The sequence below is a fragment of the Alosa pseudoharengus genome, unplaced genomic scaffold (genome assembly GCF_046254945.1).
Source record: "Alosa pseudoharengus isolate Yale_2024_CS ecotype anadromous, Long Island Sound unplaced genomic scaffold, YU_APseudo_1.1 YU_APseudo_1.1_scf_22, whole genome shotgun sequence".
NCBI classification, from domain to species: domain Eukaryota; kingdom Metazoa; phylum Chordata; class Actinopteri; order Clupeiformes; family Clupeidae; genus Alosa; species Alosa pseudoharengus.
The window spans coordinates 21766629-21793195 of NW_027468680.1; the positions used below are offsets into that span (position 1 = coordinate 21766629).

The window sequence follows — 26567 nt, forward strand, 5'->3', positions numbered from 1 at the left end:
ACAATGTTGCCTGGGGGCAAAAACTGAGTTTAAAATGAGATTTTTGTTAAGTGTGAGACTTAAATATTTGTGTGTTAGTGTTAAGTTATAAGGATAGGTGTAAAATTAATAAGTTAGCTTTAATTCTTAAAAATAGGAATTATTTCACTTTTTACCATTATGGTAAAAAATATATAAAAATAAAAACATTATAAAAATTATTATTATTATTGTTCTCATCATTATCATTATCACCATCATCAAATCATCATCTTTAACCAAAATGAAAGAAATGTCTTAAGTTTACAGCATAAAACGCATTCATTCATTTTTGAGTCTATGAGTCCTGCATGACTGTGACCTGGCACACACCATAGCCTACTCCATGCGATTTATTTCTAAGCTTCCGCAAGTATGTATCAAATATGTATCAATGTCAATAGATTCTTGGGTCATGTTGTTCAATTGTGTCAACGTGAGTAGCGATTCTCGGGCTTTTATTTTGATTTTTTACCGTCTCCCATCCAGAAATCGAAACAGGAAGTGTGCTTCTTAGCAAACCCTTATTTAGGCTTATTTGGGCTGCCGTCTGCCTAGCTCATCTCACCGTGCTGTTAGACACGCTGGTCTTCAAGGGCAAAAGAGTCCCGCCTTTCTTCCAAAGGATTGGTAAATACTTCATTTGATAACGTGCAATTGGATGGAAGTAGTATAGTGCCCGCCCCCTTAACAGGAAGAACATCGCACTGAAGAAACGTACACATGCGATGAGTCTTCAACGTTATGGTCCTACCAACTATATTGAAATTACTCGTTCGATACGCTGATTTGGAGTTAACTATTGTGTACGTATGACATCCGAACTTTTCACTGTGAACGGTGCATTTTACATCTGTTTTTAAAGTAAAGCTTGTGTATGTATATCATGTGTTAAGTCAACGTGTTGAACAGCCTTACGAGGTACACCTCTTTCCTTCCTTCCCATGGAACTTACAAATTGCATTGTAGGCCTACATGCTATGAATGGTGCCATCAAGACAGTGTAATTTTGAAATATTGTTAGTTGTCTTGAACATCTTTTTCGGCCTCGTATGCTTTAGCCTACTCCACGCATGTGAAAGACTTAGTCACTATTACAAGAAGAGTGCAGTGTTAGCAATAATTGTTCATGAGGGCAGCATACCACATTTCTACTTGCTGTTCTAGATAGACTGGTGTACAGAAGAAGTATTTATTTTATTTTATGGCTTGGGTGAAAGGTACCCCATTTTTGTTGATCATGTAGTTGATGTAAATAACCACTAGGTGGCGAAAGCACTCCATTTTTTTGCTGCAAAGGGTTTATGGAAAATATGACCTGCAGTAGTACATGTGTTGACAATTTGATTGCATTTTAGTTTCTAGATGGCAGCATCTGGCAAATTAGCTGCTCTGCGGCTGCCCCCGCTTCCCACCATAGGGGAGATCATAAAGCTGTACAACCTGCGAGCTGAGAAGCAGTTGTCTCAAAACTTCCTCTTGGATATGAGGCTTACAGGTGTGTAAACCAAAGCTTAAAAGAAATAAAGTCTGACCATGATCAAAAGGCTGTCCAGTGTCCACCATCTACACTAAAATTACAGGATATGCATAATGTAAGCTGTGTTGTGTTAACAGTACCACCATCATCAGACCAATGAACACTGGCATGTTTTTGTTTTGCCTTGAGATATGACAGCCACGCATACTATTATTAGGCAGAGTATTTCATTTCATTTTAGACAAGACGTGACGTGACATGACATGACGTGACATAAATTGCCTATTACAGATAAGATTGTGCGTCAGGCGGGCAGCTTGAAGGATGCCCATGTGTGTGAAGTGGGTCCGGGGCCGGGGGGACTGACCCGATCAATCTTGAATGCCGGCGCCGCTGATGTGCTGGTAGTGGAGAAAGACAGTCGTTTCATCCCCAGCTTAAAGGTAGGGGTCACTGCCACATGCTCCTCTCCTGCATGCTTCCTGTCCTCATAGCAGATCAAGCCTGCAGCCTTTTTAAGCGCTTGTAAGGCACATACATTTCAACACTAATTCAATACTATAAGGCCAGAAATGATTTAGATGAGTGTTTGTTGTTGATGGCAGATGGATTACAAGCTTTTAACAAGCTCTTTTTCCTCATGAGCTGTTTGTGGGTTGATAAGTGGTCCTCCAATAGCATTTGTAGTGTGGGTGTTTAGCATGGGTGAGCATCGGGGCCGTTCAATGGCAATTACTGTACAATATGACTGAATGCAATCAGGTTTGTGCAAAAATACATGATAATGCAGCATTTATTTTTGTTTGTTTTTTAGAGGGCAATGCTGAATGGCCTGAATGCTCAATGTTTCTTCAGTTGAAACATTTTAAATAGGTCTCACAGTGCCTCTATCTGTACTGCCTAGAGTTAAATTAATATCACATTATCAATTGGAGCTCAGCCTAAGAGTGATGATCTAAATGAAACAAGAGTGTCTAAACACTGCTAAGGGTAAAGTAGGCTAATGTGCTATGCTCTCCACAAAGGGCCATGAACGAGAGACACTCATAATTCATGTGCGCCATCTGTGTGTTTAGCCTATCCCCTGAACGTACATGGTGTTAACAGTCCTTTTCCCCGTACGGAGGTGCTTGTCTTGATTCACTGAGAGGTGTTTACGGCGCCATGTGTCTTTTCCGATAGCTTCTGGCCGAGGCGGCCCCTGGCAGGGTCAGGATAGTTCACGGTGACATCCTCACCTACAGGATGGACCGGGGCTTCAAGCCTGACATAGCCAAGAAGTGGGAGGATGGTGAGTGATGAGCCCAGCACACAAGACTGCACTGTTTGTTTGCCTCAGAGATTTCTGCACAGTGCTCCTCTACATTCAAACCTAAATATGTCAGGGCTAAATAGCATAATCACTCCCATTATGTATCTCTTTATGAAGTATATACTATACAGGCATATAATGGCTAAATTAACGACTGGCAAATCATGAAAATGTGGATGATGAATATATAAACCTCAGCTCTATGTCACACCATATGGTTGTAAGTCAACATGAATATAATGTCATCATTTATTAGAAATAAGAGTATGAACTGTGCAAGACTGCAGTCCCAGAAGTGCTAGAGTGAAGTGGTGTTGTAGAGTGCTTGCGTATCTGTCTGCAGAGCCACCCAACTTGCACGTGATAGGGAACCTCCCCTTCAACGTGTCCACACCGCTCATCATCAAGTGGCTGGAGTCCATCTCCACGCGCAGCGGGCCCTTCGCGTTTGGACGCACACGTCTCACGCTCACTTTCCAAAAGGAAGTTGCCGAGGTGAGCTCCTTTCGGTTCCTACCCCTCTCCATCATGTGTCTCCCTCAAACTGGCAGAAGTGAAATGCAGCATGACACGTAATTAGTGGCTAATTAACTCGATATCAGATTGAATCCCTTAGGAGGATCATTTTTGTAGCACCATAATTCATAGCAACAGTAACAGTAAGCTCTGATGTGGCCTCAGAGGACAGAAGTGATTTCCTCAGTCCAGAAATATGTTAAAGAGTTTTCTGGTCACACTGGCTCATTAATTAATGTAAGTTTTCAAATACACTCTACTAAACAAAAACAAGCTAAACTTTAAAAGTAGAAATGCTTTCAGCCAGCATCTCCTTGACAACATTATGATTCATTGGATAATGAACAGAAAGTTAACATTACCCATCATTAAATTACTCATCATTAATGTTGTATTAAATGCTTTTTTGAAATATCATGAATTGTTAAGTTAAATGTATCTTAATGGAAATAACCTTTTAAATAGAAGGTTTAAGTGAAACAAGATGAATGTAAAATGAAGGCGTTTGTGAGTTCTGTGGGTATTCTGAAGCAGTGAGTCCTTCCTAATGATTCCCGATCCCTCAGAGGCTGACAGCGAGCACGGGGAGCAGACAGAGGAGTCGCCTGTCTGTCATGGCGCAGACCTACTGCACCGTCAAGAACTGCTTCACCATCCCGGGGAAGGCCTTTGTTCCCAAACCTGAGGTAGGACTCTGTTCCTCAGTTCCCCTCGCCCCATCTCCATACACACATACACTCTCTCTCTCTCTCGCTCGCTCTCTCTCTCTCTCTCTGTCTCTTCCTCTCTCTCTGTGTTTTTCTCATCCAGCGCCCTCAGTAGTTACAGATAAAAGGTCCTGTGTAGAGCCTCATTAGTGACATGCAGAAAGCGCCATGGCCTCAGATGTGGTGACAGAGCCGTGACATGCTGCGTGTAATGAAGCCTGTTGGGCATTCTGGGCCTCTGCACCACGTGCTGCTCACACCTCACGCCTGGCGATGGTGCACAGGAGTCGCACACAGAGGCCCCCGTCTCAATCAGGGTGTTTGTTTCATTGACTGGGGACGAGAGACCTGAAAACGCGTGGCTTGCGTAACTGGTGACTGTTGTGAGTGTGTGTGTGCGTGTGTGTGTGTGTGTGTGTCTGTCTGTGTCTGTGTGTGCGAGTGTGTGTGTGTGTGTGTGTGTGTGTGAGTGTGTGTGTGCATGGCCAGGGGATTGCTAGGGATTATGTAGGAGTGGTGGAGTCCCTCCAGGAGCAGCGTCCCCCTTGGTCAAAGACCCCCGCGTGTGTAAATATTTCATCTAGACAGAGTGTGGGGAGAGATGCCGTGGTGAAGCGAGCGAGAAACTGGGGCTGATTGTTCATTCTCTCAGAAGAAATGGCTCCCAATGATTATTTCATCATACGCCGGGGCTTTTTGCGCGGGTGTGAGTGAGCGCGTCAGTGGCAGCGCCGGCATCAGAGGGGCCTTCACACACGAGCGCCTGGGAAAAGGAGCATTTTCGAAAGTTAATGTCATAAAAAGTGATAGTACATTTTTCATAGCGATGACTTAACTCCTATGCTAAATCTTATGGCACTTCTGTTTGTAAAAAATGCAAGCAGAGAGTACTTGCCACCAAGTTCATGAAAATATTATCTGTGTAATGGTTTTTATGGCAGCAGTGTCATTGTTTAATGTGTTACTCTACTTTAAATGAATGGGAAAAGTTAGTGGTTTTGCATAAATCCTTGCACATTCATTCATGCATTGTGTGAAATCAGACACCATTGTCTACATTGGATCAAGTCATCAGACACAGATACATTGTTTCCTTTTTATTTTCAGAAATAGACTTGTACCTATATTTTATTCATAGTCCAATTTCATATCACATACACTTAACCCTTAAAGGTGTAGGTTTTTGAACGTTCTAAGTTCCGCAACAATTGAAGGTTCTAAAATTCTATGTTGAATTCAATGAACCCAGATATTCTTTAGAACGTTCATTTCTCAACATTCCCGTCACACTGGTGTGACGGTACTCCTTTAAGGGTTAACGTTAAACGTTTCTATCGTGCCGCATGATTAAACAGTACCAAAATATAACCTGCGTAGCGGATTGGACTGAAAAGCCTGCCTGTCTCGAGTTAGCCCAGTGCTCATTGGGAATGGGAAATGTAAAATGGCGTGTGTTGTGGACGGGCACATTTTGATGGGTATGTGTGGGTGTTCTCTCACCACCCACAGGCCTGCCCCGTGCCATAATGACACAGGCTCCACTGCCTACTGGGCTGAGTGCTTCGTGAAACATCTACTGAACAATTTCCATGGCTACATACCGGATGAGGGGATAAGCTGGGAGAAAGGCCAAAATATCTTGTTTGTGTGTGTGTGTGTGTGTGTGTGTGTGTGTGGTTGCGCATGTGTGAAGGGCTGTGGCTGCATTGCTTTTATAATATGGCAGTGTTCTGTCCTGAAGCACGTTTTGTGTTTTCCTTTCGAAGACTGCACAAATCCAACAAATCCGCTCTGTGTCCTAATTGTTGGCATTATCTTGTTCTAAGTGGCTTTGGATCGCTAATTATTTTTTTATGCTCTGGGATTTGCTGAAATTGACTGATTTCTGAGCATTTATTCCCCCTTCTCCCCAATCCGTCTCGGTAATCCAAGGGCACTCCTGAGATTAGGAATGCCTTCGATGGATGTAAAACATGTCGGGGAAAAGGAAGCACGAATCGAATGCTTCAGCACCCTATTTCCATGGGCACTGTCTGCAACGTTCCTGAATCCTGCCAGTGTGTTTCTGACGGAACACTGTGGAAAGGAGCGGCTCTTTGTCAGCTGAGGCAAGAACATTGGACATGTAATTACAGTTGTCAACAGTTCTGAGAAAACCCCTTGCAGGAGCGTCCTCACACACACACACACATACACACACACACACATACACACACACATGAACACACACACACACACACATACACACACACACACACACTTATCTTCTGGCTTCCCTCCTCCATGCTCGTCAGCACGTATGCAAGAGAAGGAGAGACAGGCAGAGCTGAGCACGTGGCAATTAGCTTTAGCGCTGCCTTAATGATGGCCCCGGCATTACATCTCATAAAATATCTTCTCTGGCTCCTTGAGAAGGGAAATAAAAGCGAGGAAACGGCAGGCTTAATCTTTCCATTGAACCTGTTTTGGGAAAGGTCAGTGGGAATTTATGGGGGATGGCGGAGAGCTGGGCAGAACTGGCTCATTTCGTAATCACAGGCATTAGCATGTATTGACGTACCCCTCCGAGATGCTCGCTTCTGCTTTAGTGTGTGTGTGTGTGTGTGTGTGTGTGTGTGTGTGTGTGTGTGTGTGTGTGTGTGTGTGTATGTGTGTGTTTTTATTTTAATCTCCAGCACTCCTCACACCCCTGCGAGGCAGCTTGTACTGTCACATTGAGTGACTCTGACTGTCCTTGAAGGCTTCTGTCGGCTGTGATTGGCTCCTCGTCGCGTGGCCCCGGGGCTGCCGTGCACTGGGTCTACCCTGCCACCGATAAGACAAACGTCCCCCACCTGGGTCTGTCACATGGGCGCCACATCCAACCTCACAAGAACCCAATGCTAATTACGGAGCGCCGTCGACATGGCGACATCCGCAGCCAATTACACGACAGCAGGATTCTAAGCCTGTCGCTGGTCTTCTCCTCCCCCTCCCACCGGTGGGGTACAAGGCAGGGAAGGGGGCTCAAGGATCCTGGATGACCTCAGTCGCTCGGACCAATTTGATATACTGCGCCATGACATGCTAATCTGCACAGCAAACATCTCAAGGGAGCTGGCCGAACACGGTCAGTGTATTAGCTGGCTGTAGAGGAGTGTGTGTGGGTGTGGGGGGGGTATTGGTGAGAGGCTCACTCCTCTGCACCTCCCAGGCTGGTTTAGCCGCTTGTGATTAAGCTCTATCTCGGCCATCGACTGCTCCGAGAGCAGCTCAATAGCCTCTCCATCACGACCTGAGCGACTCCAGCGGCTTGTCCCCCCCCCACACACACACACACACAGCAGAGACAGACAGACTGAAAAACATACCCACCGCAGAGAGAGAGAGAGAGAGAAAGAGAGAGAGAGAGGAGCGAGAGAAGAAATGGTGTTGCAGTGGTGGTGATCACAAAAGGAATAAAAAGACACGGATTGAAATGAGGGAAGTGGGGGAGAATGGCAGCGCCTCCAGACTGATTCATGACAGAGATCGATCTGAAGGGAGAGTGAAGCGTACCTGAAGCAGATGGCTGTCTGGGCGTCCTGAGTTATGGCCGCTTCATCCCCGCCCCCACTGGACTCTGAGGGGGAGCCTCGTACAGATGTTTGTCCTGTCCCTGGCCCCTTCAGTGGAGTCCGCAGGCCAGACGAGCTGCGCGGCTATATATGCTGAAATTGCTGTCTACCGTTTAGTAACACAGACAACAATTTGTGGTTTAGTTTTACTAAATACTTTCTTTGTGTGTGTGTGTGTGTGTGTGTATGTGTGTGTGTGTATATAATGCCCACACATGTTAAGGAGTGAGAGAGAGGGAAAAAAATCATTGCTGTTGAAATTAGTTGCTGTGGACCTATTTCATGTGAAGTATTCTTTTTAATCAACAAAAACATGTGAATATACCGTACATTAAATGTTTTGGTGGCCCATAACTGATGGATTCCATTCTGGTAAATGGGGACAACTGAGGTATCAAGAGTAAGGCAAAGTTATTCCAATGACATGCGTGCCTGAAGGCAAACTCTGAGTCCAGGACGGTCCCAAGGTAAAACTCTAAAAATACAGATACCTACTTTGAACTGAAATGGTTTGGCTGGCAGCAACGGTTTATCAAGAATTTAAGAGATCTCTCCACTATGACATGGCATTAGATCATTTCATATTTATACAGTAATGCATTGTGTTTTTTTCTTTCTGGAAAAATATCTTTGATCCATGTCTGGAATAATCTAGATGTTTCTGCTCTAATACCCTATGGTGTGGTTTCCGACTAATTAGGTTAACTAAAAATACCTCTCATTAATCGCATGTTAAGACAGGTCTTATTAGGTGAAAGTTGATATACAGCCTGCCAGAGAGAGAGACCCATCAGTAAACTAGCATTACCATTATTTGTGCTTGGATATCAAAAACAACACACCCTTGAGGATAAAATCTGCGCCAATCTCAGGAGAGGTCAAAAGGTCGCTCATTTCCCCACAAAGAAGAGAGAGGAACAGCTGCTTGCTCTTTGGACGATCTGCTGAGTGTAAATATCCCTCTCTTTTTTGCTGAATTGGTATATTCAGTGCTCATCCTGAAACAAAGAGCGATGCTCAGGGGAGTCCAGCAGAGAGGAGCAGTGGAGTAGAGTCGAGTACAGTGCAGCAGACTCACTCAAGATGCCGTGGAGCTGTGCACGTCCACTAATAATTCATGTACAAACTAGAGATCCCACTTATCTAGTTTGCATGTGTGGATGACCGCCTATCGCTGCTTTGCTGTTTTATAGATGTTTTAGATATCATTTCTTCCCTTGCGGCAGATCGCCGTTCACTGCAGTGAAAGAAGTCTTGTGACATCAAGAGGTTAATGTATTGTGAATTAAGACTGTATTAGAGTAAATCCTACATGCCCTCTCTATTCTGAAGCCATCAGAAAACCTTATCTTTATATACACTTGTGTATTTGTCTATAATGACTCCAAACCTATTGTTACCCACTCATTCAAGGACACTATCACGTTTCCTTCGAACGGGGAGAAGAGGTCTCTGTGAACTGACCTCAATTTAATTCTTGGATCAAGATCTGCAAATTGTCACAGTATTATTTTTCTCAAAAAGCCCCTTTGTCATTTGGGAGACTGTATTGCCTGTCTCAGCAGTTTACGGAGGTGCACTGAGGGCAGCATCATTATTCCAGCAGGGTCTGATCCACGCTAGGACACCGTGGATCGTTGAACAGGCCAAGGTCATCCCCTGCCCCCAGCTGACAAGCGTATTATATCTCCCGTACCTGAACCCTTATGAAGATGGCGATTGCCCCGACGAAAATGCCTCCCATTAAACAAGGTGAGATATTGGAGTCCTCTGACTGATCGGCCCTTTTGCCGCTTATTACAGCGTCGCGCTTGTGGCGGACGGAGCTAACAGTGACTGATGGCTTTCAGTATGGGCGTCTCATATCAGTCACACCCACCGTGTAACCTGCCAGAAAGGACTCGTGCAGGGCCTTAGCGTACATGCCTCGTAATGGACCTGTAACGACCCGTCTCCATACATCAAATGCATTTCTGCCCTTTCCCTCATGGTGGCAGGAAACAGAGGGGGACGTGAACATGAGACTGAGAGGAGAGTGTGTGTCTGTTCATGTTTTCCAGAATTGTGTGTGTTTTGTGTGTGTGTTTTTGTGTTTGTGTGTGTGCCTGGGGATCAGTGGTGGGTTACTGTTATGAGTCGAGATAGGAGTGTGGGGGTAGACTGAGCAGGATTTGAAGCTCTCATCCCGCCTCTTAGCCCTGCATCTGTGATGTGTCATGGCGGCTACACTGGGCCAAACTCTTTGAAGCCAAATGTAGGTTAAACACACAAGAGGAGAGGATCTTATTAGTGCTTACCCACAAGGAAATGTTTTTTTTTTTTTCCTCATATCTTGACTCTGCTTGGTTGCATAACTGACTCGGGCCTGTGATGAATCCAGAGGTGGGGAGGTGCGTCTTCGAGGGAAAAAAAGGCAAAAAGAAAAAAAGGCATGTTTTCGATATGTCAACAGACTTTGAGTAATTGCCTGTAATGCCAGCCAAATATTGTGAGAAATAAAAATGGTGAGAAATGCATCTGTGAACCATCCTCAGATGTTCTCATTTCGCAGTAAGGGGTAGTTTATATTCCCAGGGAGCTCAGATGGCAGCTAGGGCGCCTATAGGCAAATGTGGATTAAATTTAGCTGAATGCAGGGCAGGCGAGCTGTGAACACTCAGACTGGATGCCACATCTGTGTGACTAGACATCCCCCTGAATCAACCGAGCCAATTTCATCTTTCTGTGTACCCCAGCGTAGAGGATGCAGATTTTGCCTCTCCTCGTCGCAACCTGCTCCGCTCAACCAGCTGTTGCTTTCCACGCCAGAGAATCTTAATTGGGTAGAATCATCCGAACGTTGTCCGTGCTCATGCATGTAGCGCAGAAGCGCCTCTCCCCGTTATCTCCGAGCTTCTCTGTTGTGTGCTTTCCAGCTGGGTAGAGTGCCTTTGCTTTTGCTTCTCCTTTGAAGGAGCTTCATTGTGATACCATGCAATCACATTGAGTTTCTTTTGGAAAATGTTGTTGTGCACAGTTTCATGTCATTCCTTCAAATGTGTTTTTTTGTTTTTGTTTAGTAGTTCATGTGTGTCCCCAAATAAGAAACAAATAGAAACCCAGTCGTGTGAAGTCTATTCTCTGGTTACATATATAGGCACAATCCATGAACACTCTAAGCAAGCAGCCCACTCGTAGCACAGCATGCACAGTCCAAAAATCTGTGTTTCTGGCAAGCGAAATGTACCACCCTTCAGCAGCCAACCAAATGGATATTTTAAGGACTTAGGAGAACAAGATGAGAAGAAATGATGATAATACGAAGACATGTTGCTTCCACAAAATAGTTTTATTAGTAAAAAATATAACTACTTGCACAAGCACACTGAGACAACAGTACTGGAACGCTTTGAACTGTAACCCTTTGCAAAATTATGAAGTGCTTTAAGCATCCACAAAAATAAGCTGCATTTAACCAAATGCTAATTATTATTATTGTTTATATTTAGTAATGATATTCAACTGTTGGAGAGCTGTAACACCCAGGCCATTTGAAGCTCATGAATTAGTGCTGATAAACAAGCTGCAATATCACATAAATGACTCCGGCCTAGTTTTGCCTGCTAAATTTTACCAGACAAAAGGGGGAAGGGTTTGTTCACACTGCTAGCATAACTATGTACAAAGAAATGTGTTTCCCCTCTGTGAGCATCTGCAATATTGAGCCACAAACCAGCTGCTGTCAATCTAAGTCACACGTCAAGGTGTAAAATGTGTTGCTTCTTATAAAGAAGATTTGGTATGAACATGCTTGGATGCTTAAATGAGGGTTCAACTGCATGTTCCCTCGGTAAAAGGAAAAGTTAATAGAGTAATGGCTAATTGAAAATTCTTCTTCAAGCTCAGATGCAGTGGAGAACAAATTCCAAATGCACAACTGATGTGCCTTTCCTTAAATAAAAAACAGCTCCTCACATTCTGCCTAAACCAGGTTTCTCTACTGAGATAATTGTGCTCTGGAATTGCAGAAGAGATTCAATACATTAAAATGAATCAGAAATGTTCACTGCGTCTATGAAAACTGTAAACAAGATCACATTTCAGTGGATGTTCAGTCTGCGTGGACAGGTCTTTTGTGTTCTTGGATACACTCATATTCTACCAGATTCCTCTATCTTAGTTGAATTGGCAAGCTCTGAACTATCGGACCATACATAAATGGCAAAACTCATTGTGAGAAGTAGATTTGGCACATTCTTGCACCCCAACACATCCTGCAAGCTTTTGTTTCGGGGGGAGCACATTCAGCATAGTTATTGCAATTTCGTAACAGTGCCTGGGCAGCCACCATTGTCCAGGTGTCCATCGTGCCCGCTATGGTTGTGGCGTAATCCACCCCAGAAGGGCAGCCAGGTCCCTGGCGTTGCCCTCTCCGCGCGCCAAGCACCGCCTGCAGGTGGCGGGCTGGTCTGCGCCATCTGTTTGCCCAGCGGGACTCCAGATCACACCGCGCCATACATCACTAGCAAGCGCCTGTCACCAGAGTCACTCTTCCCAGGCTGGAGACACTATCTTCCATCACCCATCAAAACGCTCAATCTCACGCACACGGACACACACACACACACTTGACATGCGGTCAACAGGAAGGAGGGGCGATTGTGTGCTGGTTGTGTGTGCGCATGTGTGTGTGTGCATGTGTATGTGCTGCTTGTGAGGAGGTGGGTTGTTTGTTTATGTGTGTGGTTGACTGGGTTTTGCTGGCAAGCCTGTACTCAACATGCAACTGTTCCTGCTGTCACAGGCATGTTCCATATGCGCCTAGCGAGAGCAAGAAGGTGCTCGCTGACAGGATGGTCAAGTGTGGGGAAGATGTAGGCATGCACACGCGCACACACACATATACACACACACACACACATATTCAGCATTGCGTATTAATACTGGTGCAAACAGAGGCGACGATAAATTATAAGTGGATTTGCTCTCAAAATCCACCCTCGACGTGATCTTGATGAGATGAACACTTGTAACAAGCATGAAGGCCACTCTTAAAAAATCATGCATATTTTCATAACATATGAAGGGAGGAAGAAAAGGGATTTCCATTTCCCCTCAATACAGCCATGTACACTACTGCCCGAGCCTGACGCCCTCCGCTGGGGAAGAGAGGGGAGGGTAAACAGATCCATGCCTGGGAGGAGGTGCCGCAGAGGGCTTTGTCTCCAGACATTGATCTCGGCAAGCGCAAGGGTGAATCACGACAGGGAGCGTGAAGGTAGCAGAAAGGAGCAGGAACGAGAGACTGAAAGCAAAGCAAGCAGTAAGCTACGACCCTCTGCACAGCTACAGATCCACAAACCCCCCTCCCACCCCGGACAATAAAGATATTTGGGTGCTGGATTCTGTTTCCATGGTAGTGAGGGACGTCGAGTGAGAAGCGTGCATGCAGCTCAGTGCGCTCGTGTGTGTGTGTGTGTGTGTACTTGTGTGCCTTTTATGTGAATGTGTGTGTGTGTGTGTGTGTGTGTGTGTGTGTGTGTGTGTGTGTGTGTGTGTGTGTGTGTGTGTGTGTGTGTGTGTGTGTGTGTGTGTGCGCGCGCTTGTGTGCCTTTAAGTGAATCTGTGTGTGTGTGTGTGTGTCTGTGTGTGTGTGTGTACTTGTGTGCCTTTTGTGTGTGTGTGTGTGTGTGTGTGTGTGTGTGGGTGCGTGTGCGCGCGCGCGCTTGTGTGCCTTTAAGTGAATCTGTGTGTGTGTGTGTGTGTGTGTGTGTGTGTGTGTGTGTGCGTGTGTGTGTGTGCGCGTAGGTGTGATGAATGAGCAGGGTGCATCCTGGCGACGGCGGCTCCTTGTTGTTGTTTGGGGCTTACTGGGGAAGCGGCAGCCCTGTCCTGACTGTCCACTCTGCTGGCGCGACGGACTTATCTTACTCATCTAGACCTGCAGCGGTGACAATGGGACTCCTGTCAGTCATATCTGATGCAAGCTCAATTCAGCACAGTCCAGCCAACACGTTCACCCCCCACCCCCTCCTTCTACTGACCAAACCCTCTCTGTCTGGCCGTCAGCCTCACGTCAACAGTTTAAGCGGCATAAACAAACTACAGCTTTTGAGGCACAGGCATTCTGGCTGCGTCTCGGCGTCTATCCAGGCATACGGCTGCATTCAACACAGGCTCCAGACAGCATGCTTCGGCAGAATATCGATCATTCTATCAGCTACCAAAAATAAGACGATATACCTCATTAGTTCAGCTATTACCCTAGTGGACAGTCCAAAATGACTAAAATGCTTGCAAAACACAAGGGACTCCACGTAACTATTGCCTCTTTGAAACATATTGCCAACTTGCTTTTTTAGTCCGATTGTTAGCAGCTAAATGATTGCTTTTCCCACGTCCTTTTTGAGAATTGTTCAATTCAATCCAATCCTTTGAGCAAGCAAGAGAAAATAAAAGGGACCAGGTATCCATTATAGGTTTTCTACTCCCAAAGGAACTCTAGATCACCATCTACGTCATGCTGATGTGTTCAGCATCTCCTTCTCCTGGCTGTGACTCGCCGTCTCTGCTCCACTCACTGCAGTGCTCTCCCCTGCACACCTCAATATTCACCGGCCGTCTGTTCCAAGGCACAGCACAGGGAATACCTCCACTGCTTGTGCTTGCACAGGGGAAAACGGAGGGGAGAGGGAGGGAGGGAGGGAGGGGGTGAAAAGACGTTAGTTCTCCCATCTTTCGTCTCATCACTTTAAACTCCCCCTTTTATCTCACAGAAAGCATATTCCCAGACAGACTGCGGCAGCACGTATGGACATTTAAGTGAGTGTGTGTGTGTGTGTGTGTGTGTGTGTGTGTGTGTGTGTGTGTGTGTGTGTGTGTGAGTCAGTCAGTCCAGCGTGATCTGTTTTCCCCCTTCATTCCAGTCTCACACGCTCACACGTAGTCCTGCAGGCTGTAGCCGGTCTTGTTGTCCATGGGCGAGAGGGAGCAGTACTGGTGCTGCAGCTGGTCCTGCTGCTGCTGCTGGAGAAGCTGCTGTTGCTGCTGCAGGAGCAGCTTGTCGTGGGGCAGCAGGATGAGGTCGCGGGGCCCCTGTCTCTTGCCCGGGCACGTGGCGCAGAAGATGGAGCCGCCGGCCAGCAGGAAGCCGGCCGACACGAAGGCCACGTAGAGCGCGCCGCCCGGCTCAAACTTGTTGTTGGGCGGCACGTTGGAGTCCAGAAAGCTCTTGATGACCTCGTCGGTGAACCAGCAGGCGGGGACCAGGCAGAGGGTGCCCGACAGCAGGAAGCAGCCGCCGCTGGCCATGGCGGCGTGCTGCTTGGACCGCCGGGCGCCTCCCCAGCGCGTGCACTTGAGGCCCAGCGAGGCCAGGCAGAGGCCCAGAGCGGCCAGCACGCAGGACAGCACCATGGTGGTGCGCGCCGTCTGCAGGTAGGCGGGCAGCGCCAGCACCGAGTACTTGAGCGTGCAGCTGAACACGCCGGTGCTGTACCAGGTGCAGTCCATCCACAGGCCCTGCATCTGCGTGATGGCCGAGATGATGTTGGAGGCCACGTCGGCGCTCACCTTCCAGTTGGGCAGCAGCGTGGCCAGCGTGGCCCCCATGATGCCCAGCAGCGCCAGCACGAAGCCGAAGATCTGCATGCCGGGCGAGGCCATCCTCAGGCCGTCCCCAGAGGGCAGCATCCACGGCCGAGACTCGGGTACCGCCAGTGGCACCGCTGCCTGCGCCTCCTCCTCCTCCTCTTTGCGCGGCTGCCAGCCACCACCACCTCCACCCCCCACCTCGTGCTCCTGCTGCTCCGTCTGCAGGACCTGGCAGTGGCCGCTCAGCCACTCAGATCCGCGGCTGTGGTGGCTGCAGTTCCTGGGCGAAAAAAAAGGAATGAGAAATAGAATTGAGCGTGTCGTCTCCTCCTTCCCTCCCTCCTCCTCCTCCACCCCCCCCCCCTCCTCCTCCAGCAGCAGGACCAGCAGCGCCACACACACACACACACTAACACACACACACACTCACGCTCTCTCACTCCGACAGGGAACAAAGGGAGCCAGGCGGATGCAGGCAGACTACCGCTGCTGCTGCTGATCAGAACTGGAGACCCTGGGTTTTGTGTGCCTTAGCATTTTTTTCCACCCTCTCTCCCTTCCTCTCTCTCTCTCTCCCTCACTCTCTCTCCCTTCCTCTGGTCAATTTGTGTCTTGCTCCATGTTCAGCTCCCTCTGGAACTGTTACTGGAAAGGAGAGTTAAGTTTCTTGTATTTAGCTAATTTTATTAGCTAAAAGCTGCTGCATCCTCAAGGAGAATGTAAGAGATTGTTTTCTGCAACATAATGACTAGACATCCACACACAAGGTAAATAATTTATTTTACACTTAACTATTACATACTATTTAGCTCCGTAGCCATCATGTTATAAGTTTTGTATCATCAATACAATTCATTTATTTTTTATTTCTCTATTTTAAACAGTGATTGCATCATATAAACGTCTGGTACATTAGAATGACAGTCTTTCTGGCATTAGTTCGAGGACATGGTTAAATTTGTTTAGAATGCAAGAGTGAGCGGAATGTTGAGATGCTTACCTCGACTGGTGCAGCGGGTGCTATAACGCGTCAGGTTGATTGCTGTAGTCGCTGAATGCACACATACAAGGAGAGAAAAAAAACACGGGAGGTGAGGGGGCGAGGATACAGCCGTACACATCCATTCATCTCATCAATTTCCTTAGCAACAGTATATTAGAGGACATCCCAGTCACGGACCACACATGCTTGCTCGGAGCATTTGAAAAGCGATCGTGTTTCCTCCTCAGCTCTACAGAAAAGCGCTCCTACGTCACATCAGTAGATGCTGAGATCGAGACGGCACGAATGATTTACTGTTTTGCTTCAAGTTCCGATCAAGTCTTACAAATCGTGTTTTTATTTATTTTTAATTTATTTCTTGCTTTTTTAAAATATAATAATTTGTCTTATTTTTTATATGATCGCCTTTATTCATTTTCTGTATAGTTATAAATAGTTGAAACACATACCAACACATTAGATCTGACAGAAAAACGGTCGTCCGATTACGTATAATTAACAGATAAATGTTATTACTGGATTACATAGGCCTACAAGTTATCAGATTCTCGTTCTTCTATGTATTAACTAACACGGTGCTTTTCTTCCAAACGAGTTAGTAGTCTTGGTCTGGGTGCGCATCTGAAAGTATCCCAAGTAGTCACCTACGCTAGCCATGGTTTGCTTCAGTATAGGCTGTGGTTGGACTAACCATCCTCTGCGTCAGCTCATTTCAGTTGCCATGCGGTAGACACAACCCGCAATAACACCAGTTCATGATAAGAGTTGTCACTGTCATTTCCCTCTCATTTAGCATTCCTAGCTTTCATGATTATCAATTAATTATCTGAACCTTGGTCTGGACACAATAAGAAGTTATACAGATTATTCACCTGCACAGAGTTACTCTTAAGATTTTCAGAAAACAATATTTCACTAAAAGCCACACTGTGAAATTCAACTTGGTGTAATAATTTCTGTGAAAAACAAAAACATATAGACATTTCCTCAGTTGTAACCAACCCCAAATGTATAACCTAAAAACACTTGACACAAACCTTAAAACTTGGTATATAAGTTATGACATTTTGTCTGTTTTATCATTACCACTTTTGCGGTTGAGAATACCCCTCCTGTCTGTCTGTCTTTGTGTAGTCCAAAAGGTGATCCATCAAACATAGCTCATAGCCATGGACAGCCCACCATATATGACCCTCCCCTGAGCAAGAGCATCAGCAGTCTCTCTCTAGGAGGCTAAACTCCCAGCTGCTCCCCTCCACTTCGCTCCCCCTCCACAAGGGCGAGGAACAGGGGGAGGGAGTGGCAAGACGGCCTTGATTCATGAATGACAAAGAGGGCAAAACGGGAGGAAAATGGAGACTGGGCTGAGATAATATAGACATGATGTCCCAGGGAAAAAATGTGCGGTCTCCATTATCATAGTATGACTTTAACTGTGACTGACAAGTCTGTGAGATCTCATCAGAATCACAACAAGGATGGCTTCATCTAAGACAGGGATCTGTTTTTTTTTTAACCCCCTCTGTTTATGACTTGGCTGACCAATCAATTTATATAGCTTTTTTTTTCTTGATCTGCCTGTGAATCAATATAGTGAAACCTGGAGCAAACAGAACTGACAACATACACCAACATGTATGACACAAACACACCGGAGGTATAGTAGAGGCTCTGCCTTGCAGGATGTTGACCTTCAGATGTCATGTTTTGGGCCCAGGTGGTTAACTGCCTTAATGAATGTCCTCTACCTGAGTGCCTGTGTTGTTTGTGTGTGTGTGTGAGTGTGTGTGTGAGAGAGAGAGGGAGAGTGTGTTTCTCCTCGCCATGAAGATCATGGAGATTCTGAGAGCCCTATAGCTGGGATCCTATTGGTGAAGCAGATAAATAAATAAGTGACTGGGAGATTGAAGAGGGAGGCTGTTAACATGTACCCAGGGAGTATGGACGTGTGAGTTGCTGATGTGTGAAGCCATGGGAAGCTATTATAAGCCCGGTGCCTTAGTTTATCACCTCACCATGCCATTTGTAAAGGCATGACTGGACACAGAGATTGTCCTTTTCTCAGATGATGAATTTGAAATCTCATTAGCATATTATATGCCTGTAATTACTGCACTGCATTGCACAAATGGTTAGGCTCTTGGGAAAACCCAGTTGTTGACAGGGGAGTAGAAGTAGACAAAGAGGTGTGTTAAACTGTATGCCCAAACAGTTAAATAACAATAAAACACATATTAGAATATATTAAAAACATGATTTTCAATCAGAAATTGCTATTTTGGACAGAAATTCTTGAGTTACCATTACTTAGCTGGGTTTTACATATTCGGGCTGTTAGTTTAGTTGGTAAATTAAGGGTTCAGGCCAGGTCAGACCTCAATCTGGCACTGGCACAATCAGCTTGGTTATGTTGATAAGAAATGGGAGATCACTGCGATAGACTGGTTCTAACCAGTTGAGGTCAGATGAGCACCATTACTTGCCTACAACACATTAGTAATGCCTTTGAATGCCAACATGATGAGAATTCGGGTTATTAATAAGATTTGCTTGCTAGCTGTTGAGTAGGCTACTGTTGAGTATAAATAACTAAGTTAACAACATGTGGTGCTGGTGCAGAACAAGCCCGGAGCATAAACCAGCTCGCCTTTCTTTAGAATAGCACCTAGGGCAGTTACTCTAGCAGACTTGAGACACTCTAACATTAACATTACACGTTAATATCCCATAACAATATGACCTTTATGTTATGAAGCTGAAACACTGAAACACTAATCTTTCGTTGCTAGCATTGGTAGCTAACATTACCTTTCTTCTAAGGTTACATTTTACTTTACACTGGACATATCACATACAGCTTTACATGGAACCATTAGCAATAACTTCAACTAACTGTTAACATTGCTAGTCAGCTAAATAGCTATAACTTTATGCACAGTAAATATGTTGATATTACAGATACAAACCTCGTAATGTTAGCCGGGGGTTCATTCTTGATATAACTATATGTGTCATTCTCATTTTCATTTATGCCCAATTTAACCGATTCATTTAATCATTCTGAAAACGGATGGCTTCAGAGAGAGAGTTGAAATCACATGACCATAATAAACCTTGTAACTGATTGGGTGGTCAGGTGCATTGCATAGCCTACTTTCTTTTACCGGGCATTAAATTAGTCCTGTCTGTCTGTCACCTGTCATAGATTCAGCTGAGGCACTTTTAAGAACAGCTTTCGGTTTTGGTCACTGGTGGTTATAGGCCTACCTACTGTTGTTGTTGTTGTTAGTTTTTATTTTATTTTTTTAAACAATACTACAATCCCAACAGAGTGGAACACTGCTCTTTGTCCATCCTTGGCTGTTCCATGTGAAGCTCTAAGCACAAAGCAAGACTTCTTTCTGCATGTTCAGCTTATCTTTAGCCTGCATGTCTGTGTTCCTTCTCCACAACATAGTTCATACTTTGATGGTGTATTTATGGTTAATATGCCCTCCCCCTCCCCTCCCATTGTTTACTGGAGCTCTTATGTAAAGGAAACTGACAGGTTCTCAGGTGTTGGATCCCTGAAGGCCCGCAACCATAACCTGGTTTATTCCTCACTAGAAATGACAAAATGCCTTGTGCTCTCTCTTGGTTTGGGAGTAGGTGTAAATGGGAGAGGGGACTGGGAGCGCTATAGGAGCAAGGCAGGGCAAGTGTGCACTGTAATAGAGTTCCCCTTGTTGGCGGTGAAGGTTATATCTAGCAGATCTTCCATGCAGTGTGTTTAAATTGGATTTAAGAAAAAATGGATTAAGTCTGCGTGTTTATTCATTTACGGGCTGTAGACATTCCAAGGACATAGTTAAAGATGGAGAGCAATTCTTGCAACTGAAGGAAGTATGCTGTTTACACGACTGGAAAGATGGCAAAGACTTCGCTAATGAACACGGAGCTGCAAAAACTGGCTAAAATCTGTGTAAAGGTTTTAAGTCATTTCTTGCTAAAGAAAAAATACTCTAATAAATTGGCTGTGGTGTGAAAAAAAAATCAGTTAGTTTGCATATAGATTCTTACATAACAATCCAATTTGGAGTGTGGGATTTTTTTAGAGAAATCATTAGAGGATAAGTTTCTTTGCTCATTTTCCTCCCTTCTAAAAGGCCAGCCAAGTCCATTAGAGGATGGAAACTCATTCACTTGTCCATTTCACAAGACCTTTTCTCCCACTGAGGAGGGAATGAAAAGGGGAGCAGCCACCACATGATATGTAGTCAGGCCGAGGGCCACGGCTTTGCGGCCCCCTGGATGTGACGTATGACCATATGAGCGTTTCTGAGGCTGTGGTGGTGGTGGTAGTGGTGGGGGGTTGGGTGGTGCAGGCCGCCCCATGTCGTGATTTAAGATGAAAGTTTCTTGTGTGCCAGGGTTATCTGGCGAAGATGAATGGTTTGCACGGCATACATTACAGCGGAGAGGCAAGTGAAGCCATGTAGAGGCCGCCCATAAATCACCTACCAAAGTGACTGGGACAAGCCAACTGCTGATATTCTGCTGCCCGTACAGTCAGAGTATCGACGTTTCCCCTGGTGCCTTCCTAAATCATGAAGTGCAGAATACAAATGGTCTAATTACTCCAGGAGAGCAGAATTAAAAGCATTCTTTTCTCCAAGCTCCTTCCTAGCATTCTTGTGTCTGCGTCATCTTAGTGTGTTTGGATATGTTCACGGGGCGGGAGGGGTACAATCTACAAAGCAGTGCTCTTGCGTGTGCAACTGACAGGTGACAAAAATGATTTGCGTAAAAACGTTGGAGGCTAGTGTTCCACACGTGCAGATGAAGCAATGTTTTTTTGGATGGCTCTTGGCACAGACACCCTTCCCAGCCAACTCTTTGCTGTCACGCGCCAAGTCCTCGTTGCCGAGCCTGAACAATCGAGCCTTGCAATTCTGCGCGGAAGGATTGTGAAGTGACCTACGGGTTCACCAGAGTTGGAGGCGCCCACACTCAAGCCGGGGCTTTTGTCAGTAGAGAGCTGGGAGTATTGTTGAAAAGTTTGGCTTCGGGAAGGAATTACTGCGATATTGCTCAGATCACAGAGCCTTTATGCAAATGTAGTTATTAAGCAATACCATGCAAATAAACTGCAACTTTTCTCTCCTTAGATTAATTTAGCTACCCCCCCCCCCTCTTCGCCCACATTATTCCGCCCATCCCCAAGACCCAGATAACAACAGAGGCGGGGAGGAGGGAAAGGCAATTAAAAGCCTAATACAATTACAGGCATGGCGAAGTCAGCTCAGCACAAGTGTGGAACTCTGCTCACGTACCTGTGCGCCACTGAGCTCAGTGGATAGCGGGGTGACTCTGTCGCCAGCGCATTCCCCTTCTACCCTCCACTGCTCGTCCGCACACGCTGCCGCGCTGAGCCGCAGCTCTCCCGAGTCCGCTCGCCTGCTCAAGCGTACTCCATCAGGAAGGGCTGAGAGGGTTAGAGCAGGGAAGAGGGGGAGCGAAAGAGAGGGAGAAAACGAGAGATGAAAGGACCAGGCTCGTCGCCTCTCTCTCTCTCTCTCTCTCTCTCTCTCTCTCTGTGGCCTCTAGGCGCTTCTGCACTGTCCGGGTCTCCCTGCCGCTCCGGTCGGATTCGCTGTAGGTCTGCTTGCAGTGCTGAACGCTCGCGGAGACCTCCTGCGAAGCAGCGCGCGAAAAGACACGACTGCCGCTCCTCCGCGGGGTAGCAGATCAAGGGAGAAAGTGCCGAGGCTGGAGTGTGGCTTGCACAAGCGGTGGCGCACGCCGCTCTTTGTGTGTACAGTCCCTTTCATTACCCACAATGAAAAGGAGAGCTGTCCCCAGGCAGAGAAGAGAGGGAGGCAGGGATGGAGTGAGAGAGACAGAGAGAGAGAGAGAGAGAGAGAGAGAGGGGGAGGGAGGGAGGGAGGGAGGGAGGGAGCGAGCAAGATCTGAGGAGGAACCGGGCTCTGCCGGGTCTGGCACGATTACTTCAACAGTTTGTCATATCAGCTTAGCGCTGATAGGGAAGAGATCGGGGAGACAGCCGCTAGAGAGCCCGCGCCAAGCTCTGCTCTGCTCTGCTCTGCTTTGCTTGCCCCCCCTTCAGCCGCAGGAGGAGTGCAGCCCGGCCAACATTCCCCCATCCATCCCGCTCCACGCTAATCCCAGCACTCAGACACACTCGCTCGCTCTGTGCCCAGCTGATGCTACAGCATGGCCATGCCTTCCCCCACAGCAGACCTGAGAGAGAGAGAGGGAGGGTGAAGAGAGAAGCTGTGTATATTTGAGACTGTTTTGACTGAAGCTCATTAGGCAGACTGTGGTTGTGTGAATATGTGTGTGACTGTGTCTGGTGAACTCATTTGGCAGTGCGACGGGCCTTGCTTAGCATGTTGATGTGAAGAGGCTGGATTTTTAAGGTCCTTCATACAGGTGTTACTGTGGCAACTGGAACCTGCTTGTCATCACATGCTGCGCCACTTTTTTTTTTCGCCCCCTCCTCCTCTTCCTTTCCTGGTCTCCCCTGTTTCCGCTCTCTGCCTCTCCCCTCCCCGCTCTCCCATCCTCCATCTCAGGCATCAATGTAGAGAGCCAGCCGATCTTTAGTGCACTCTGAGATTAGGCTGTTACACTTGACTGCCTTTGGGCGTGTTGGTGTGTGTATTTGTGTGTGAGAGAAAGAGTGAGTGTGTGTGTGTGTGTGTGTGTGTGTGTGTATGTGTATGTGTGCTTTAGCCTTCACCATATCTGTCTGTCTGTGTCTCCTGTGGTGTGCGTAGGTGGATGTGGGGGTGGTGCACTTCACTCCTCTGGCCCAGCCCCAGATCCAGCAGCCCTTCAATCTGGTGGAGAAGCTAGTCAAGAATGCCTTCCAGTTCCGGAGAAAACACTGCTTCCGAGGGCTTGCGTAAGCTTCATCTCCTTTCACCTCTCCCCCAGCTATACTGTAGCCTATAACTTTCTTTTTTTATTTCTTCCTCCCCTCTTCTTCTCCTCCTCCTCCTCCTCCTCCCATCTTTTGTCTTTGCCCTCTCCATTCTTCTATCTGATAGCTGCCTCTGGTCTGTGGATAAAATGCTCTTCCCTGGTGAAATAGTTTTTCTCTCGCTCCTCTCCATCATAATACTGCTATGAGTCAATATAGGCCAAGATAACAAAAGAGAGAGAGGGGGAGAGCGATAATTATGAGTCATGGGGGTGTCATTTCTAGACGAGGGTAAAGGGCTTATGTAACCATAGCAGCTGCTTTAACAGAGTGCGTTGGTGCTCACATTTCTGCTACACCAGAAGTGTCTGTACCATGTAATCAGACTGGTGGTGCACTACCCACAACATCCTCTTCTTACCGAGCGTTACCGAGCGCAGTCGATCCGTGTTGCTGGCGCTCTGTTTTGCCTGCCTGGTCGTTCGCTCCCACTCACTCACTCACTCATTCTTTCTGTCTCTCTCTCTGTGGTGCGGCTCTCTCAGGATGTTGTTCCCGGAGGCGGAGCGCCCGGAGCTGACCCGAGAGCTGCTGCGGCGGGCCTGCGTGGAGCCCACGCTGCGGCCCACCGAGCTCACCATCCCGCACTTCCGCGCCCTGGCGGACGCCTACGGCCAGCTGTGCGCCCGGCAACAGGGCCTCGCGTCTTACGAGTTCCGCGAGGAGCAGCGGCTGAAGCGGCTGCACCGCAAACGCGACGCCGGCGCCGCCACCACCGTCGGCCCGCCCCACAAAGAGTCCCGACCGGCGCCACGGGACGAGGCAGAAGAATGAAGCACCTGCACCCTAAACAAGGCGCCCGCATCCTCCAGCTCCACTGGAGGAGGACGAGGAAGAGGTGGAGGAAGAATAACATTAAGCTGGCTCAGGAGCGGTGAGGGGATGGACGAAACGAAGGGTGACAAGGGAAGAGAAAGAGAGACAACAGACTGCTCTTAGTGCTGACATACCCACCAGGCACGGGCATGAATTTTTCAACGCGGGTTCCCTGTCTCCAGGAGGCGACGAGGAGGTGGTGGGCCAGGCACTGGAGATGCTTTAGTGATGAAGCTGGATGGGTAGAGGACCCACACACACACACACGCACGCACGCATACACACACATACACGCACGCACGCACACACACGCACTCACGCACACACACGCACGCACGCACACACACGCATTCACGCACGCACGCACAAAGCACGCACACACACACACACACACACACACACACACACACACACACGCAGCCTTCTTCTGCCACCATGACCTGGCTGACAGACTCACTGAGATGCATAGGCACTGCTCTGGGACAAGCAAAGCCCAGTGATGAAATGGAAAGTGAAAGGGGGTAAAAGGAAGTCGTTAAAACTGTGGGAAGGGGTGTGTGTGTGTGTGTGTGTGTGTGTGTGTGTGTGTGTGTGTGTGTGTGTGTGTGTGTGTATGTGTGTATGTGTGTGTGTGTGTGTGTGTGTGAATTGTGTGTGTGTGTGTGTATGTGTGTGTGTGTGTGTGTGTGTGAATTGTGTGTGTGTGTGTGTGTGTGTGTGTGTGTGTGTGTGTGTGTGTGTGTGTGTGTGTGTGTGTGTGTGTGTGTGTGTGTGTGTGTGTGTGTGTGTGTGTGTGTGTGTGTGTGTGTGTGTGTGTGTGTGTGTGTGTGTGTGTGCTGAGGTAGTGGTGGTGGGATGCGCTTGTCACACACACACACACACTCCACCTCAAACCTGCGTGCTCACACTAGGGCCCATTGGTGTGTGAGATATCACACCGACAAGGGTTTTGTGGACAACATAAAAAATGAGAACAAGTTGCAGCTATTGAGGCCATTTTATCCGCGCTCTGCATCAGCCACTAGGGAATTTGTAAAAGAAAAGGAGAGAAACACTGAGAGGAAGAGAGAGAGAGAGAGAGAGAAGGTAGCTGCCCTGAAACTTTGTCAGGAGCCTACAGCAGCTATAGGAGAACTTTAATCACATCCCAGTAAGGCACCTCTTCATTATCTCAGACATTTCAGAGGCAGAGAAAGGGAGTCATCAGATTTTCTTTTGTTCCAGGATGACAGCATATTGTAAAAATAGATACTATTACTTTGCATTTAGTAAAAAAAGACATCACAGAGAACACCTGTGATAACTGCAAGTGTGCTTCTGTAATTGTATTCTGTATCTTTCTGATTTGTTCAATAAATGTGTATAATATTTGCTTGGAATCTCATCAATAATGACTAAATTGTAAATAGCATGAAGATGAACATTGTGAAATTGGTCTTTTTGAATTAACATGACAATAATTAAATGAAAAGTGTAGTAAAGGGAGACCAAAAAAAAAAAACAATTGAAAGTGATTCCTCGTGGTGGGCCTAATCTCAAAGTAGTTTTTATTTAGAAATAATAAAAAGAGAGAGAGAGCTATTTTTCAGTCATTTGGTTTACCAGCATCAAAGGAAAGGTTTGTAGGTGAACATGTCCAGCTGCATTATACTCATCAGAATGCACTGTACCTCCGTAGCCATTTAGAAAGGAAAATATCACCACACTACCGTCATGTCAGACACTGTTTATTACAAATTACACTGTCTTCATTTGCAAAGAACTGTGAATATAAAATTCAAATTAAGTTACAGTACAGAGAAAATAGTATTATGTTCATATCTGGACATTAAAAAAGGAACAATCTTAGAAGGAGCGCCTTTTGACGACTTGAGCCTTTTCACCCCTCCGGCAACTTGCCAAGTCAACACATTATTTCAATTAAATCTTGCTGATACCATTGGACACTTACCACCCTGTACACTGGTAGCTACAAACGCATGGGGAGCATGAACACCATGCTAATTGGGTGAGATAACATTAGAATGCAAGACTCATGATTGCTCCGTCTCCCCTTAGCATTTGGATCTTAGGAATTCAAGCCATAGCCCAAAGTTTGCTTTCCTATATAAAAAATAAAATAAAAAAAAACTATCAATAAATTAAAAAAAGAGAGAAAAAGTGTTCTTTTTTTCAATAAAAATCCAACAATTCCAAGAATGTACAAGAATGTAAAGCAATGCTTCAAATGTAGGCAAATTGTGTATGCAGTGCACAAAAAAAAAACAGCAAGGCAGATAGTCTGGACTAAAAAAGAAAAAAAGAAATATTTTAGTTGTTGTTTCAGCGCGACTCTGGGTCCCGCTGGGGCCGAGGTCAAGAGCAGCTCACTCCGAGGTGTGCACTCCTGCGTGTGCCTGTGTGTGTGTGCCTGTGTGTGTGTGTGTGTGTGTATGTGTGTGTGTGTGTGGTGTGTGTGTGTGTGGGTGTGTGTGTCTGGCTTTTGGCTGTGCATCAGTGCTCAGACCGTTGCCGAGGCCAAGATTAGACAGCGAAAGTCACCTGATGTGGCTCTCAGGCGAG

At 46.5% G+C, this 26567-nt stretch overlaps 2 protein-coding genes across 2 annotated transcripts; one reads left to right on the plus strand and one right to left on the minus strand.

Moving 5' to 3' along the window:
* The first annotated feature begins 734 nt into the window (after positions 1-734).
* On the plus strand, positions 735-24611 carry tfb1m (transcription factor B1, mitochondrial). Its single transcript, XM_076299965.1, has 8 exons — positions 735-824; positions 1377-1516; positions 1790-1941; positions 2681-2789; positions 3154-3305; positions 3893-4012; positions 22984-23111; positions 23675-24611. Exons 2-8 carry the CDS (start codon positions 1384-1386, stop codon positions 23961-23963), a joined length of 1083 nt encoding a protein of 360 aa, XP_076156080.1. The 5' UTR covers positions 735-824; positions 1377-1383; the 3' UTR covers positions 23964-24611.
* LOC143139363 (claudin-20) lies at positions 14545-15273 on the minus strand. The gene has a single exon (XM_076299963.1). The coding sequence runs from the start codon at positions 15271-15273 to the stop codon at positions 14545-14547; it is 729 nt and encodes a 242-aa protein (XP_076156078.1).
* Positions 24612-26567: the final 1956 nt, after the last annotated feature.

What these genes read in the sequence shown, in the direction of transcription:
- tfb1m (XM_076299965.1), top strand. Translation starts at nt 1,384, where the DNA reads ATGGCAGCATCTGGCAAATTAGCTGCTCTGCGGCTGCCCCCGCTTCCC. An exon ending in AGCCAAGAAGTGGGAGGATG is followed by an intron (nt 2,790 to 3,153) that starts GTGAGTGATGAG and finishes ATCTGTCTGCAG; the next exon opens with AGCCACCCAACTTGCACGTG. An exon ending in TCCAAAAGGAAGTTGCCGAG is followed by an intron (nt 3,306 to 3,892) that starts GTGAGCTCCTTT and finishes CCGATCCCTCAG; the next exon opens with AGGCTGACAGCGAGCACGGG.
- LOC143139363 (XM_076299963.1), bottom strand. Translation starts at nt 15,273, where the DNA reads ATGGCCTCGCCCGGCATGCAGATCTTCGGCTTCGTGCTGGCGCTGCTG.